The following is a 15,048-nucleotide window of genomic DNA, read 5'->3' on the forward strand; positions in this document are numbered from 1 at the left end:
TCTGCTCTCTTCTCTCTCATTTAATGTCTCTTTTTCTTTTTTAATTTTATGATGATTATTTATGTTTTTATTGTGATTTTAATGTATTTCTTATTCTGTAAAGCACTTTGAATTACACGAATTGTGCTCTACAAATAAACTGTGCTGTACAAATAAACTTGCCTTGCCACATTCACACTAGGCCAGGGGTCATCAAACTAAGGCCCGCGGGCCGACTCCGGCCCTCCACGCCCCTTTGACTGGCCCCCCAGCCCCTCTGCACCACTTGAGACAATCCTCAAAAGTGTCATGGCCTTTATTATTATTTTTTGAATTACTTTTTGGCAAATAATAACATGTCTGCATCTATTTTGTTGATTTTAAGTAAATATATTTATATTTAAATAATTATATGATTTATTCACCTGACAAGCTCGAGATCAAACAGTGACAGTGAGGCGTGCAGAGTTCTGTAGTGCAGTTAAAGACAGCAAAATGACTCGCGTTAAAGTATGAAAACTTGACAGAGAGTGCTGAGTTTTCAAAGAACAGTGGACATCCGATTATTTTTTTGTTCAGTGTGAGGAGCGTGCGGTTTGTCTGATATGTAAAGAAAGTGTGGAGGTTTTCAAAGAATATAATCTGAGTCGTCAGGGTCAAACAATTCTGTTATACGGCCCCATCACAGTCAGGAGCGATAATGTGGCCCCCAGAGAAAAAAGCTTGGTGATCCCTGCACTAGGCAATGTGGGAGAAGTGTCTTGCCCAAGGACACACTTAGTATCCCAAGTGTCTCCCATCCAAGTACTGACCAGACCAGACCAGATCAGGATTTGACAAGGAGCTTTGACCAAATATTGATACTGGGTTGAATAATGGCAATGAATACGATGAAAAACTGATTTAACTTTTTTATACTGACTGAAAAGACTTTGAACACGTGCCAGATATTGTTTTATGTGGATAGGCCTGGTAATTACTGAGATATGAACCATAAACCAGGTCAACAAATCTGTAATCTGACACTTACACGTGGCAAACTCCACCTGAGAATTCTGACCATGATTTAAAAACTACATTTAATCTTTTCAGTTTAGTAGAGATTTGCGGTTCTAACTCTTCAGGGTTTGCGCGTTAAATGTGCGAATGAAACAAAAGACAGCTCCAGGTGCGTTTGCGGTGAGGAAACGACATCAGAACAGATCAGAAAACAGCGTCAAATACGTTCCCTTTGAAGTGATATTTCTTGATCGACGTGATTTCGGCGAAACGGTCCGATCCATCACGGCGCTTTGACACGGCGACGACAAACGGACGCCCAATTAACCCTGATCATATTTACACAATACACAGCGCACTTCAGCCGCCGCATGAGTCAGAGCGCTGTACTACACCTGCACAGAGCCGCGGCGACAGGGGCCCCACAGAGAGAGCCTCAGGGGCCCATTGTCAGAGGGACACCCGATCCACGTGAACAGGAAGCTCGGAGGATCGGGTACAGTGTGTGCTCCGGCGTCCTGACAGGCTCTACCCACCGCACCATGAGAGAGTACAAATTTGAGACATCTTTTCTTCACTTAAGTACATTTTTAAGTGGTTACTTTTTACTGGTACTTCACTACATTTGAGAGAAAGTACCTGTACGTTCTACTCCACTACATTTTTTAACTTGCCTGATTCATCAGCCGGTTTTACTTCGTGGAAACCGTCTGACCTCGCAGCATTAGGATTCGTTCGCTCGACGGTAGGCGGGTACTTTTTTTTATGTTATTAGGTTCTTTTTTCAGACCAAGAGTTTGTTTTCATACCTGACTGTTTCGACTGCTCACTGGGTACTTTTTTTAATTTAACCCATCGCTGCTATTTGGTCATGATGTATGTAATGTGCCAAATCCCGTAGGAAGAAGGACAATAACGTCTTTCCTCTTGATAAACGACACCAAACATTCTCTTTGTTCCGACTTTAAATCCTCGATCTCGGGAATCGTCGCCAACACAGAATGTCTGTCTTCGTCTACATCCGTCTCGACGCTTTGTTTACTGTTGTGCTGTTCCACAAAAGGGACACAAACAGACGCGACGAGTTTGACGTCATGGCTTCATAGCTCTTCTCTGATTGGTCGGTGCGCCATCTACAAGTTCCAGGGTTCTTGCAAACCTTCTAGTGTATTCTGATTCCTGACCTAGTCGCTGGAGAGAAATGACATTGAGCGGAGGCACTAGGTGGTGCCAGCCTGTCTAGTTTTGAATGGGACTGAGAAGTAAAAGTATTTTTTTTATCACTGTTTGGGAGCTGCTGAAAAGGATGAGGGTTTGTTTAATTTTAACACATTCATAATTTGAGTAAATAAAAACAGCTGACCCCCCCCCAAATAAATACATAAATAAATAAATTTAAATTAAATAAAAAACAAACAAACAAACAAATAAAAAAAAGAACAAAAAAAAAAACATGTTGAACAAAATTCAGGACAAATCTGCATCAAAATCACTACATGTGAAGACTTAAAATACCTAAAAATCTGCACAAAATACTTTTACTTTTTAACTACATGTTTAAACTGGTACTTTAATAGAAGAGTAAATTGTTTCATGTGATACTTTCCCTTTTCCTTGAGTATTTCTTTGCTCCTTTATCTGTACGCGCCAATATTGAGTACTTCACATACTTCAAATGTGGCCCTCAGACATATTTTTCTTGGCCCTCAGACTTCCAGGTGAATTGGCTCAAATTATCTTGCATTAATTAAAATATAATTTTTTACTGCAAGTTTTTTTTTTTTAAAATCTACCTTGATAAAACCAATAATATTTAGTGTGTGGTTTTAAAAATCTTAGCATGAATAAAGACCGATGGCTCATTATAACGAGTTAAACATGCACATATTTCAATTATTCACTGTTTTGAGCATCAGTCTACGGCCCTCGATCGACCCTCTGCTTCGTCTGTGTTTAGATATGTGGCCCTTGATGAAAAAAGTTTGGACACCCCTGACATAGAGTAATATTCGTTAGTGTTTTCAAGATACAAAAACAGAACCTACACTCAATGTTTAATTCCTATACCAGGGGTTGGACGAGACACAGTTTTCACGAGACGAGACACACCACGAGATTGGGTCCACGAGAACAAGAAAAGACGAGATTTGAACATAATTTGTAATAAATACTGCAATCCATTTCACAATTTTGGCTTCACTATTTTTATTTATTTTATGTTTTTTGGAACTACAGCTTCTCAAAATGTACAACTCACCAACTTTTTTGTCCAAGTCAAAGATAAATTCATGGGGAAAGAATCTCACGAGATAAATTTTCTTGAGGCAATTTTGTCTCGTGAGATCTTGCCCCATCCCTATTAAATGTTGAAAATCACATTCTGTTGTCTAAAGAAAGAGTGGTTTTATTATTATTGTAGCATCATAAGTGGTATTGAGTATCAAATCTATTTTTAGTATCGAAATCGAGTTTGAAATGTTAGTATCGTGACAAAACTAGGACAGAGCAGACGTAGCTGCATAGACTGAGTTATAGGAGACACTGGTTCCACTTGAGATGTTCTCCCAGGCTCCTTCTCCTCACCCCAAAACAACTCTCCCCCAGGGCCCTTTGAAAACCGACACTGGCCCTCGCACTCGCTGAAATGAATTATGGGCGGGGTCAAAGGTTAAATGTCGGCAGTCAGGAAGTGAACGGGGCTAATCTACCATAACAGGACACGCAGTACGTCAACAGAGTCACAGAGCCGAAACGTCAAAGCTACGGAGAGACGTTTAGCAAAAAGGATAAAGACGTCACAAGTTCGGACACATTTTCATTTAACGTTCCTTATTTCCAGGATTATTTAGACTGTAGATTCTCACTGAAGGCATCAAAACTATGACGGACACAAAATAACTCAGGCTGTTTTAGATTTTTCCAAATAGCCTTAACTAGGGGTGTAACGGTAGCCAGGCTGGGACCACCTAGCGCCGCCGCTCAGTTTCATTTCTCTCCAGCGACTAGGTCAGGAATCGGAATACACAAGACGGCCAATCAGTGAAGAGCAGTGAAGCCATGACGTCAAACTCGAGCGTCTGTCTGGGTCCCTTTTGTGGAACAGCACAACAGTAAACAAAGCGTTGAGATGGATGTAGACGAAGACAGACATTCTGTGTTGGCAACGATTCCTTAGATCAAGGATTTAAAGCCGGAACAAAAAGAATGTCTTGTGAATTTTATCAAGGGGAAAGACGTTATTGCCCTTCTTCCTACAGGATTTGGCGAATTACAGACGTCACGACCAAACAGCAGCGATTGGTTAAATAAAAAAAGTACCAGCCTACCGTCAAGCGAACGAATTCTAACACTGAAAGGTCAGATGGTTTCCACAAAGTGAAATGGGCTGATGAATCAGGGAGTGTTGTGCAAATTCACACTTTTCATGAACTAGTTCAAAGTTCAGTTCATTTTATTTTTAGGTGAGATATGTAAATGAAAGGTTGCACTTATTTTTCAAACTGACTTCCAGTTTAGAACAACTTCACAACATATAAACCATAACCACTACAGAGCCACATCAGCCCATGTGACATAATGTGTTTAATGCAGCTTTGTTTACATCTTACAGAAACAAAACTTAAAACTGCATGGCTAATTTGCATAAACTGTAAACGCTGGAAAAAGCTGCTTTTTCCTTGTGTGCTGATGCATCAGCTTCTGTCGGACTAAAGGACACAACTATATGTGTTCTTTCTGTGACAGACAGATGTCACTGCAACTTTTGGACGAGTTTGTAGAATGCATTGAAAGTGAATGAGGGCAGCTCCCCTCCACGCTCTAGACGCGCATATGGAGCAGCTCGTCCTGTGCGCGTAGATTTCAGAAAATGGGATCCATCCTATTTTTTGACTCTCTACGTGAGCGTAGGCGCGTATCCCTGTCAAAATACACAGAGAGCATGGATCTTTGGTTGTATTTGTGCGTTTAGCATCTGTGCAACATGCTCCCTGGGCAGTTCTGTATCGTGTGAAAGAGCCCAGGTCCAGAAAGACTGTTAATTAGTGTTTTGAAATAAATTTTTGAAATCCTTGCATTTGCCGTGGTCAATCTGTACAGAAGGTAAATACAAGTGTGTTCAGCTGTTAGTTTCACTGTAGACCTGATACAAGTGGCTAAACGCGCCCAGTCAAGTTTGATCGTCTTTCCCGTTGACAGACACAGAGTCGTTGCTGCGCGTGTTTGTCCTGCTGCAGCTGCCAGTGGAGCCGCCTTTGCGTTGACGCGCAGCTGTGGTTTCACGAGGTCACACACGTAAACGCTGACGTGTGCAGTGGAGCCAGGGCCTAAAAAGTGCGAGCAGACCTTGTCAGTCGACTCATCAGGTGAAAACAAATCCCAACGTTTAATTGAACCCCAACAGTGACGTACGTCGTTCATCTCATATAATTTGAACAAATTCACGTTGAAGTTCACTGAAATATATTTATGAACGTGTTCATTGAACACGTTCATAAACATACACTCATACACTCGTTCATGCTCAACACTGAAATCAGGCTACAAAATTATTGGCCTGTGAAATGATGTCCAATTTTTTGATACGCCTTGTATATACATATGTATCTTTCTCAGACATGTGGGACCCGCTCTGTAACTGTCTGACTTACGTTTTGTTTTGTTTTTTTCATGCCTTGTCTACTGCTCCTCTTCACGTTGCATTTATTTACTCACCACACTCACATCTCACAGCCGACATAATCCCGGTCTGGAGCCCTGCACTCACCCACTGACGGCGCCCTCCGGTGGTAGGTGGGACACTCCAGCGCCCCCTGCTGCGTGCGTCCGAACATGGCGGAGTAGATGGCGATCTGCATGCCCCTCTTACAGCTCAGCCTCATCCTCTCCTCCTCACACACCACCTTGGACTTGTACTCGTCTGGACACGCACACAAACGTCAGACAGAGACATTAGATCAACATTTTCATTTGTTTGTTTATTTGTTTTGCTGTTATTGATCATTTTCTAACTGACGATGACCGTTCATTCATGCTAAAATATGAGATGACTTTAGTGTTAAACTCACAGCACGGGCGAGGTTAAACGCAAAATTAACTTTTTTAAGCATTATACCATGAAAAAAATCAAACTTTTATTAAATCCAAACTTTTGTTAAATCCAAAAAAACAATATAAACAAACACATAAACAAAACACACAAAAAAAACTGTACAAACAATCCAAAACACTGTAGCGACAGGTGAGTGGGCAGGTGAGTGGATAAGTTAGTGGACAGGTGAGTGGACAGGTGAGTGGACAGGTGAGTGGGCAGGTGAGTGGACAGGTGAGTGGACAGTGGACAGTGAGTGGACAGGTGAGTGGTCATGTGAGCAGACAGGTGAGTGGACAGGTGAGTGGACAGGTGAGTGGTCAGGTGAGTGGACAGGTGAGTGGACAGGTGAGTGGTCAGGTGAGTCAACAGGAGTGGACAGTGGAGTCAACAGGTGAGTGACAGGTGAGTGGACAGGTGAGTGGACAGGTGAGTGGTCAGGTGAGTGGACAGGTGAGTGGACAAGTGAGTCAACAGGTGAGTGGACAGGTGAGTGGTCAGGTGAGTGGACAGGTGAGTGGACAGGTGAGTGGTCAGGTGAGTGGTCAGGTGAGTGGACAGGTGAGTGGACAAGTGAGTCAACAGGTGATTGGACAGGTGAGTGGTCAGGTGAGTGGGGAGGGGAGTGGACAGGTGAGTGGTCAAGTGAGTGGACAAGTGAGTGGTCAGGTGAGTGGACAGGTGAGTGGACAGGTGAGTGGACAAGTGAGTGGTCATGTGATTGGTCAGGTGAGTGGACAGGTGAGTGGACAAGTGAGTCAACAGGTGATTGGTCAGGTGAGTGGACAGGTGAGTGGACAGGTGAGTGGTCAGGTGAGTGGACAGGTGAGTGGACAAGTGAGTGGTCATGTGATTGGTCAGGTGAGTGGTCATGTGAGCAGACAGGTGAGCAGACAGGTGAGTGGACAGGTGACTGGTCAGGTGAGTGGACAAGTGAGTCAACAGGTGAGTGGACAGGTGAGTGGTCAGGTGAGTGGTCAGGTGAGTGGTCAGGTGGTCAGGTGAGTGGAGAGGTGAGTGAGTGGTCAGGCAGGTGAGTGGACAGGTGAGTGGGCAGGTGAGTGGTCAGGTGAGTGGACAGGTGAGTGGTCAGGTGAGTGGACAGGTGAGTGGTGCAGGTGAGTGGTCAGGTGAGTGGACAGGTGAGTGGACAGGTGAGTGGGCAGGTGATTGGTCAGGTGAGTGGACAGGTGAGTGGACAGGTGATTGGGAGGTGAGTGGACAGGTGGTCAGGTGAGTGGACAGGTGAGTGGACAGGTGAGTGGTCAGGTGAGTGGACAGGTGAGTGGGCAGGTGAGTGGACAGGTGAGTGGACAGGTGATTGGTCAGGTGAGTGGACAGGTGAGTGGACAGGTGAGTGGACAGGTGATTGGTCAGGTGAGTGGACAGGTGAGTGGACAGGTGAGTGGCATGTGACAGTCAGGTGAGTGGTGGCAGGTGAGTGGACAGGTGAGTGGACAGGTGAGTGGACAGGTGAGTGAGTCAGGTGAGTGGACAGGTGAGTGGACAGGTGAGTGGACAGGTGATTGGTCAGGTGAGTGGACAGGTGAGTGGATAGGTGGGTGGACAGGTGAGTGGACAGGGACTTACTGGGTCTGCACTTGTACCACACCATGAGGTACTTGCTCCTGCCGGGACACTGGTCTGTCCCAAACACACGACTGTGCACCAGCACCTGACAGCTGCGCCTGTCCTGACACTCGTCCAGCATCTTCTGCAGAGAGAAAGACAGAGAGAGAGAGAAGCAGAGAGAGAGAGAGAGACATGGACAGAGAGAGGGGGAGAGAGGGGAAGGGAGAGAGAGAAGGAGAGAGGAATGGGAGGAGAGAAGCAGAGAGAGAGAGAGAGACATGGACAGAGAGAGGGGAGAGAGGGGAAGGGAGAGAGAGAAGGAGAGAGAGGAAGTAGCAGAGAGAGAAGCAGACAGAGAAAGAGAGAATCAGCGAGAGGGAGAGAGAAGCAGAGAGGGAGAGAAGGAGAGAGAAAGAAACAGAGAGAGAGAAGCAGAGAGAGAGAGAGAGAAACAGAGAGAGGCAGAGAGAGAGAAGCATAGAGAGAGAGTGAAAGAGAGAAGAGAGAGAGACAGGGAGAAGGAGGAAGAGACAGAGAAGCAGGAGAAAGCAAGAAGAGAGAGAGAAGCAGAGAGAGAAGCACAGAAAGAGCGAAAGAGAGAAGAAGAGAGAGAGAGAGGTGAGAGAAAGATGCACAGAGAGACAGAGAGAGAGAAGCAGAGAGAACGAGAGAAGCAGATAGAAAGAGACAAGGAGAGAGAAAGAAGCAGAGAGAGGCAGAGAGAGAGAGAAGAAAGAGAGAGAAGCAGAGAAAGAAGCAGAGAGGGAAGCAGAGAGAAGCAAAGAGAAAGAGAGAGGTAGAGAGAGAGAAAACCAAACAAAGAGAGAAGCAGAGACGAAGGAGAGAGAAGCAGAGAGAGAGAAACAGAGAGAGGCAGAGAGAGAGAAGCATAGAGAGAGAGAGTGAAAGAGAGAAGAGAGAGAGACAGGGAGAAGCAGGAAGAGAGAGAGAAGCAGGAGAAAGCAAGAAGAAGAGAGAGAGAAGCAGAGAGAGAAGCACAGAGAAAGAGCGAAAGCGAGAAGAAGCGCGAGAGAGAGAAAGAGAAGTTGAGAGAAAGAAGCATAGAGAGACAGAGAGAGAGAAGCAGTGAGAGAGACAAAGAGAGAAGGAGAGAGAAAGAAGCAGAGAGAAACAGAAAGAGAGAGAGAAGCAGGAGAAAGAGAGAAGAAGAGAGAGACAGAAGCAGAGAGAGAAGCACAGAGAAAGAGCGAAAGAGAGAAGAAGAAGAGAGAGATGAGAGAAAGATGCATAGAGAGACAGAGAGAGAGAAGTAGAGAGAACGAGAGAAGCAGGGAGAAACAGACGAGGAGAGAGAAAGAAGCAGAGAGAGGCAGAGAGAAGAAGAGAGAGAGAGAAGAAAGAGAGAGAAGCAGAGAAAGAAGCAGAGAGAGACAGAAGAGAGAGAGAAGGAGCGAAAGAAGCAGAGAGGGAAGCAGAGAGAAGCAAAGAGAAAGAGAGAGGTAGAGACAGAGAAAAGCAAACAAAGAGAGAAGCAGAGACAAGGAGAGAGAAGCAGAGAGAGAGAAGCATAGAGAGAGAGTGAAAGAGAGAAGAGAGAGACAGGGAGAAGCAGGAAGAGAGAGAGAAGCAGGAGAAAGCAAGAAGAAGAGAGAGAGAAGCAGAGAGAGAAGCACAGAGAAAGAGCGAAAGAGAGAAGAAGCGCGAGAGAGAGAAAGAGAAGTTGAGAGAAAGAAGCATAGAGAGACAGAGAGAGAGAAGTAGAGAGAAACAGACGAGGAGAGAGAAAGAAGCAGAGAGAAGAAGAGAGAGAGAGAAGAAAGAGAGAGAAGCAGAGAAAGAAGCAGAGAGAAGCAAAGAGAAAGAGAGAGGTAGAGAGAGAGAAGAGACAAGCACACATCCATGGTTATCACAAGGATTTTCTGTTTGTCGTTTGCTCTCTTACAGTTTTAAAAAAAGTTCTACTGGCCCCGTGTCCTCAGAGTCTGAACCTGCAGACAGACACACATCCAAGTGTTTCTCATTCTTTAAAACACAGGTGTCAAACATAAGGCCCGGGGGCCAGATCCGGCCCTCCAAGACTTTTAATGTGGCCCTTGGGTGATTTTCTACTAAAATATTTTAATTATATTTTCTATTAAAATATTGTTAATTTTCTGTGGTGTTTATCACAGCAGCGTCTCCAGCGTCTCTGTACGTGGCCCCTCCCACCAGAGCAGCACAAATGAAGACTTGTCTCTTTCCAAACGCTCTTAAAGGTTGTATAGAGGATTTTCCAAGGAACGAGAAATCCAGCGACTGTTTGTCCTTTTTCAAATGTTGCGCATGTGTGAAACCACCTCCCCTCCCCTAACGCCTCCTCCCGCCACCTCCTCCCTCCTCCTCCTTACGCCAGAAAAACAGGTTTGTTTACAGCCGGTGCTGCACATGACTTGTAAACAACTAACTACAGTGTTGGTTAGGCAAGACGGAGAAGTGAGGAGCGTGGAGGAGAGCGGGACGAGAGAGAGAAGTGAGAGTGGATCGGGCAGCGGGGACAGGAGCAGGAAAGGGGTGCAGAGAAGGTTGCGCGGAGATTCAGTGCGAATGAACTAGCTACAACACGCAGCAGCAAGCGGACTCTTTCTTTGCCTTGAAAATGACGTTTTCAGACATAGGATATCGCTTTCGTGTCCTGAAAAACGTTTGTCTTGCTCTTGGAAATAAAGTACGTTTTCATAATAAGCAGAAGTTTCCTGTCCAGGAGTAATTTGTGGACCAGTGCGTCAGTCTTTAGACCCTGCGTCTGCTTCAGTCGCGCCATCGCTGGAATGAATCTTCAAGAATCACCTTAGTTTGGCTTCGCTGCTTTTCCCCTTGTCTTCTTCTTTCAGCGACCTCAAAAACGGACTTTCTTTTGCGGCGAACTGCTCCTGGATTCTTGTCGCCATTGCAACAAACTTTGTGCGAACTGCGAGGAAGATATAGGTCAAAAAAAAGCCGCTAAGAACTGTTGCGTTGGTGGAGTAAACAGCGTCTGTGCGTCTTGCGTCTGTGGACTGTGTGACAGTCGTACGTAAACCACGTACCGGCGGCGCAGGCAAGTCAGTTACGCTAGAAACGTAGGGAGTTTGATTGACAGCCTGTCAGCTCACAGATAACGAGGCAGTGTCGTTATCTATTGGCAAATGTTTAGCCCCACCACGTCCAGAGTTGATGAATTTTTATTCTCTTTTTTTTGGTCATCATAATTACAAGGCTACTGCATCTATAATCTATCACTGACAACTTGAAACAAAAAAAAATCCTCCTTACAACCTTTAAAGGACGATCGTTTTGACTGTTGACCGTGACACCCTCATCAGAAAAATGTCCAACATGAGAAAAGTGGAGCCGAGTGCAGGATTTAACAAGAAAAATTGACTTATTCCTGTTTGTATATAAGTTCATGTTAAAACATTGTGTTGAAATTGAATTTTTCTTAAAGTTTCAGGTTGTTCTCCTACTGTCTGCCCGTCTGTATCTGTCTTTTGTTGTTGTATTTATCTATGAGGAGCCCCTTGAAAACGAGATGGTGACACATCTCAAGGGGCTTATCCTCCAAACAAATACATTCAAATTCAATTAAAAAGATTTCTGTAATAGATTTGCATTTCTCTGCACAAATATTTGAACTTGTTGTTATTTTTGGGGTTTATACGACATGAGTTTTCTGATCAAAGTCGGTTGGATACGGCCCCCGGACCAAAATGAGTTTGACACCCCTGCTTTAAAATCTCAATCTTCCACACAGTTCCTCAGGTAAATCTGCTCCGGTCTGAGAGGGATTTGAGGCAGTGAAAAGAGAAAGAGTTTGGAGCAGATCGTAGAAGATTGTTCTCTCTTTATAAAGTGTAATTTGGTGGAAAATTGAGCGACAAAGCGTTACATAATCATCATCATCAGAGCGGTCCAAACATTTTTACACGGGCCCTGCTGCGTTTAGGGTTTTAGGGACGACTTCTCTCTCTCTCTCAGACATCCTCCGTGTGTCAGATGCCCTCCCTGTGTCTCCATGAGGTCTTATTCTGTTTAAAAGCTGTTAACCCTGTAGTTTAGATCTCTACAAAATACAAACGATTGGACAAATTGGAAAACTGCACATAATAACAAATCTAATCATCACTTTTCAGGTTTTATTTATTGAGCAGAAGAAACACTGATCGAGATGCCGCATACAGACTGAACCAGGACGAAAACAGGACTAAAACAGGACTAAACCAGGACTAAAACAGGACTGAAACAGGACTGAAACAGGACTAACCCAGGACTAAAACAGGACTAAAACAGGACTAAAACAGGACTGAAACAGGACTGAAACAGGTCTAAAACAGGACTAAAATAGGACTGAACCAGGTCTAAACCAGGTCTAAAACAAGATGAAAATCAGTCTAAACCAGGTCTAAACCAGGTCTAAACCAAATCTAAAACAGGACTAAACCAGGTCTAAACCAGGATGAAAATAAGACTAAACCAGGACTAAACCAAACCAGGTCTAAACCAGGTCTAAAACAGGACTAAACCAGGTCTAAACCAGGTCTAAACCAGGTCTAAACCAGATCTAAAACAGGATGAAAATAGAACTAAACCAGGACTAAACCATGTCTAAACCAGGTCTAAACCAGGTCTAAACCAGGTCTAAACCAGGACTAAACCAGGTCTAAACCAGGTCTAAACCAGGTCTAAACCAGGATGATGTTAACGAGGTGTTAAACATGTGTGAATGAAACAAACACAACTCCAGTTCTGTTTGTGACGAGGAAACGACATTATACCACAGATCAGAAGATGGTGTAACACGGGACCTTTCAGAATTTCTACTCCGCACTCGTTCTGTGCGTGTGGGCCGTCCTCGCTCGGGGCGTTTACCTGCAGAGCGGTGGACATGGAGCAGAGGCGCTCATCCTCCTGCTGGTTGTAGTACCCCAGCAGCGCCTGGTAGGAGGGGGGGCAGTGGTGAGGGTCAGAGGGGCCCCTGCGGCCGTAGAAGGCGGACTGGACGGTGATGGTGGTGCGGGGGGGACAGGTGAGGGACAGCAGGCTGCCGTCACACGCCTTTTCCGTGTAGTTACGCAGGACTTTCGACAGGTATCCTACGGGACAGAAAAAAGGAGTACAAGAGGTTAAAAAAACACATATTATTAGGTAAATTTTGGGAGCTACAAAGAACTGCAGTGCGCATCTCTTTCCTTTTTTGTACTATGTTTAATGCCATACCATGGGACACTCCAGGCAAAGCAATCACATCTCCATGGAGACAAGCATGAAGTTGCTCAGTGCACCTTTAATAAAATATAAAATAGGCATAGAAATAGTGAGACGAGGTTCCTGGGTCGATCAGCCTAAATCTTACCGATATGGGCCGATATTTCACGTGGGCATGTTATACCTCGTTATAAATCTTAGACTCTTTACATTTTGATCATTTAATCCAATTTACAGACAGATAAATGTCCTAATATGTGGCTCCTCATCAGTATTTACCTGCAGAGTCATTTGTCTGTGTGTGTGTCCGTACTGTCCCTGAACACACCACAGAGTCGCGTCACTCACGTGTGTTTGTTTACACCTGCAGACACAGATCCAAACACTGAGATTATATTCTTTTTATGGACAATAGAGATGATTTGATGGTTACAGCCGCCATCTGGTGAGTCGGGCGGATGACATGACAAAAAATAATATTTTAATTAAATTCGGGCGGGTGGCGGTTTCACTACTCAAATAAAAAAACTCTGAACTCGGAGCAGCTGGGAGGAGACCGAGCGGATGGCGGGCGGGTGCGGTTTTGAAAACTGGTCAAAAACTGTGGTTGCAAATGGACAGCGGGCGGATGATGAGTTTTGCGATGCGGTTGCGGATGAAAAAGTAGCCCATCTGCACACCTCTAATGGACAATCGGTTTGAGTCTGGATTAAAAGGACATTTATTAGTACAGACTTGTGATGTGAGAGGAGCCTGTGTGAGCTCTGAGTGTTAGAAATATGTCTGTTTTGAAGCTAGTTTTGGTTCTTTCTTAGTGGTTAACGATTAGCTCCTGTAGCTCTCACACATAAACAGTCTGTTTTCTCTTCTATTGGCCGTATATTTGTTACTGGACCAGCACTGATATGTAAATGAGCTGTTAATAAAGGTGTGAATGATTGACATTTACACATATAATTAATTACAGCGGCGTGCAGCATTTACAGCTAAAGGAGTAATAGCTGTAGTTTACTTTCTTTACTAGAATGTGATGCAAAAATGCCATTAGTCCGACTTACTGTCTGTAAATATGACACAAAGAGGCAGAATAACAATAAATGTCGCCTAAATAAACCCAATTTAAAATCCACTAGAGCCAAGTCTAAGTTTTTTAAACAAATCAAGATTTACAGTGAATTTTTACATCACTAAATATATTGGCAGCTCCAACTCCAATTTTATCTATATCATATCGGCAACAACAAAATCTATATCAGTCAGGCCCTGGATCCTATCACTTCTTACATGAGTCAGCACCACTGGACTCCAGCACACGGCTCTGTATCGCTTGTATCGCTTCTGTATTGAGACGTGCAGATGTTTCAGACAGTGTCCTGGAGCAGTGGAGCGTTCAGTGTGTTTAGTTTGGACGTGAGTATCTCCTGGATGTGGCTCTGATCAGAACAAGCCCTCACAGATGCTCTGAGCTCCGGCTCCGGATATGAACCTGCAGCTCAAAGCCCGGATTTGTCAACTCGCAGTGCAGAAAAACAACATTCTTTTATTATTAAACTTTCACTGCCAGAAAACACACGTCTCCAGAACTTTACAAAGACGTGAGTTTGGTCACCAGTGAATCTCCCGGAGTTCAGACGGATTAGTCAATCAGAGACATTCAGGATTTATCCGTATCAAAACAAATGTGGTGCTTATGAGAAAAAATAAAGGAAAAAAAATCACACGGGGCTGATTTCTGTTGAAAGGAGACTGACCCAGGGCACGTTGAAGGAACTATGTCTCCGAACTGGCCTTGTGAGCTGGAGGAAGCGTCCGGGGTGAGGGAAGTCTGGGAGTCTCTGCTTAGACTGCTGCCCCCGTGACCCCGGATAAGCAGAAGAAAGCGGATGGATGGAATATTTCTGTTGTTCAATGCTGAAATCCAGTTGGTTTAAAGCTAAAATGCTTCTCTCTGATCTGAATGAATCTACCTAAACCCAGCGCCTTCAATCGTGAGTCGGTGCTAGTGCAGCTTCTGCAGCTCAGGGAGGGAATTCTGGAGGTTCTAAGCTTCAACATGAGGCCTGAACATAAACTGAGAATGAGAAACTTGTGTCCTCCATCTGCAGGTTGAGGCTCTGGTACAGTGAACATTACATCTGGGTGATATTTATTTTACAAACACTGAACAGTTACAATTTTAAATGATTTTAATCAAAGTCAGAGCAGGTACTTCAAGTCAATCAGACAGT

The 15,048-nt window shown here is 44.4% G+C and overlaps 1 protein-coding gene across 1 annotated transcript in view; it reads right to left on the reverse strand.

The window, feature by feature from the left end:
- The window catches only part of LOC110173885 (protein eva-1 homolog A), a 195,952-nt gene that overhangs the window by 103,903 nt on the left and 77,001 nt on the right, over positions 1-15,048 (reverse strand). Inside the window, exons 2-4 of the mRNA XM_055149562.1 lie at positions 12,485-12,708; positions 7,658-7,781; positions 5,744-5,896 (exon numbers count right to left, since the gene is read on the reverse strand). Of these exons, the coding sequence (XP_055005537.1) occupies positions 5,744-5,896; positions 7,658-7,781; positions 12,485-12,708 (501 nt within the window). The remainder of the gene's footprint in view (positions 1-5,743; positions 5,897-7,657; positions 7,782-12,484; positions 12,709-15,048) is intronic.

Source organism: Boleophthalmus pectinirostris, unplaced genomic scaffold, assembly GCF_026225935.1.
Source record: "Boleophthalmus pectinirostris isolate CB_2022bp ecotype Guang Dong unplaced genomic scaffold, ASM2622593v1 HiC_scaffold_13, whole genome shotgun sequence".
NCBI classification, from domain to species: domain Eukaryota; kingdom Metazoa; phylum Chordata; class Actinopteri; order Gobiiformes; family Gobiidae; genus Boleophthalmus; species Boleophthalmus pectinirostris.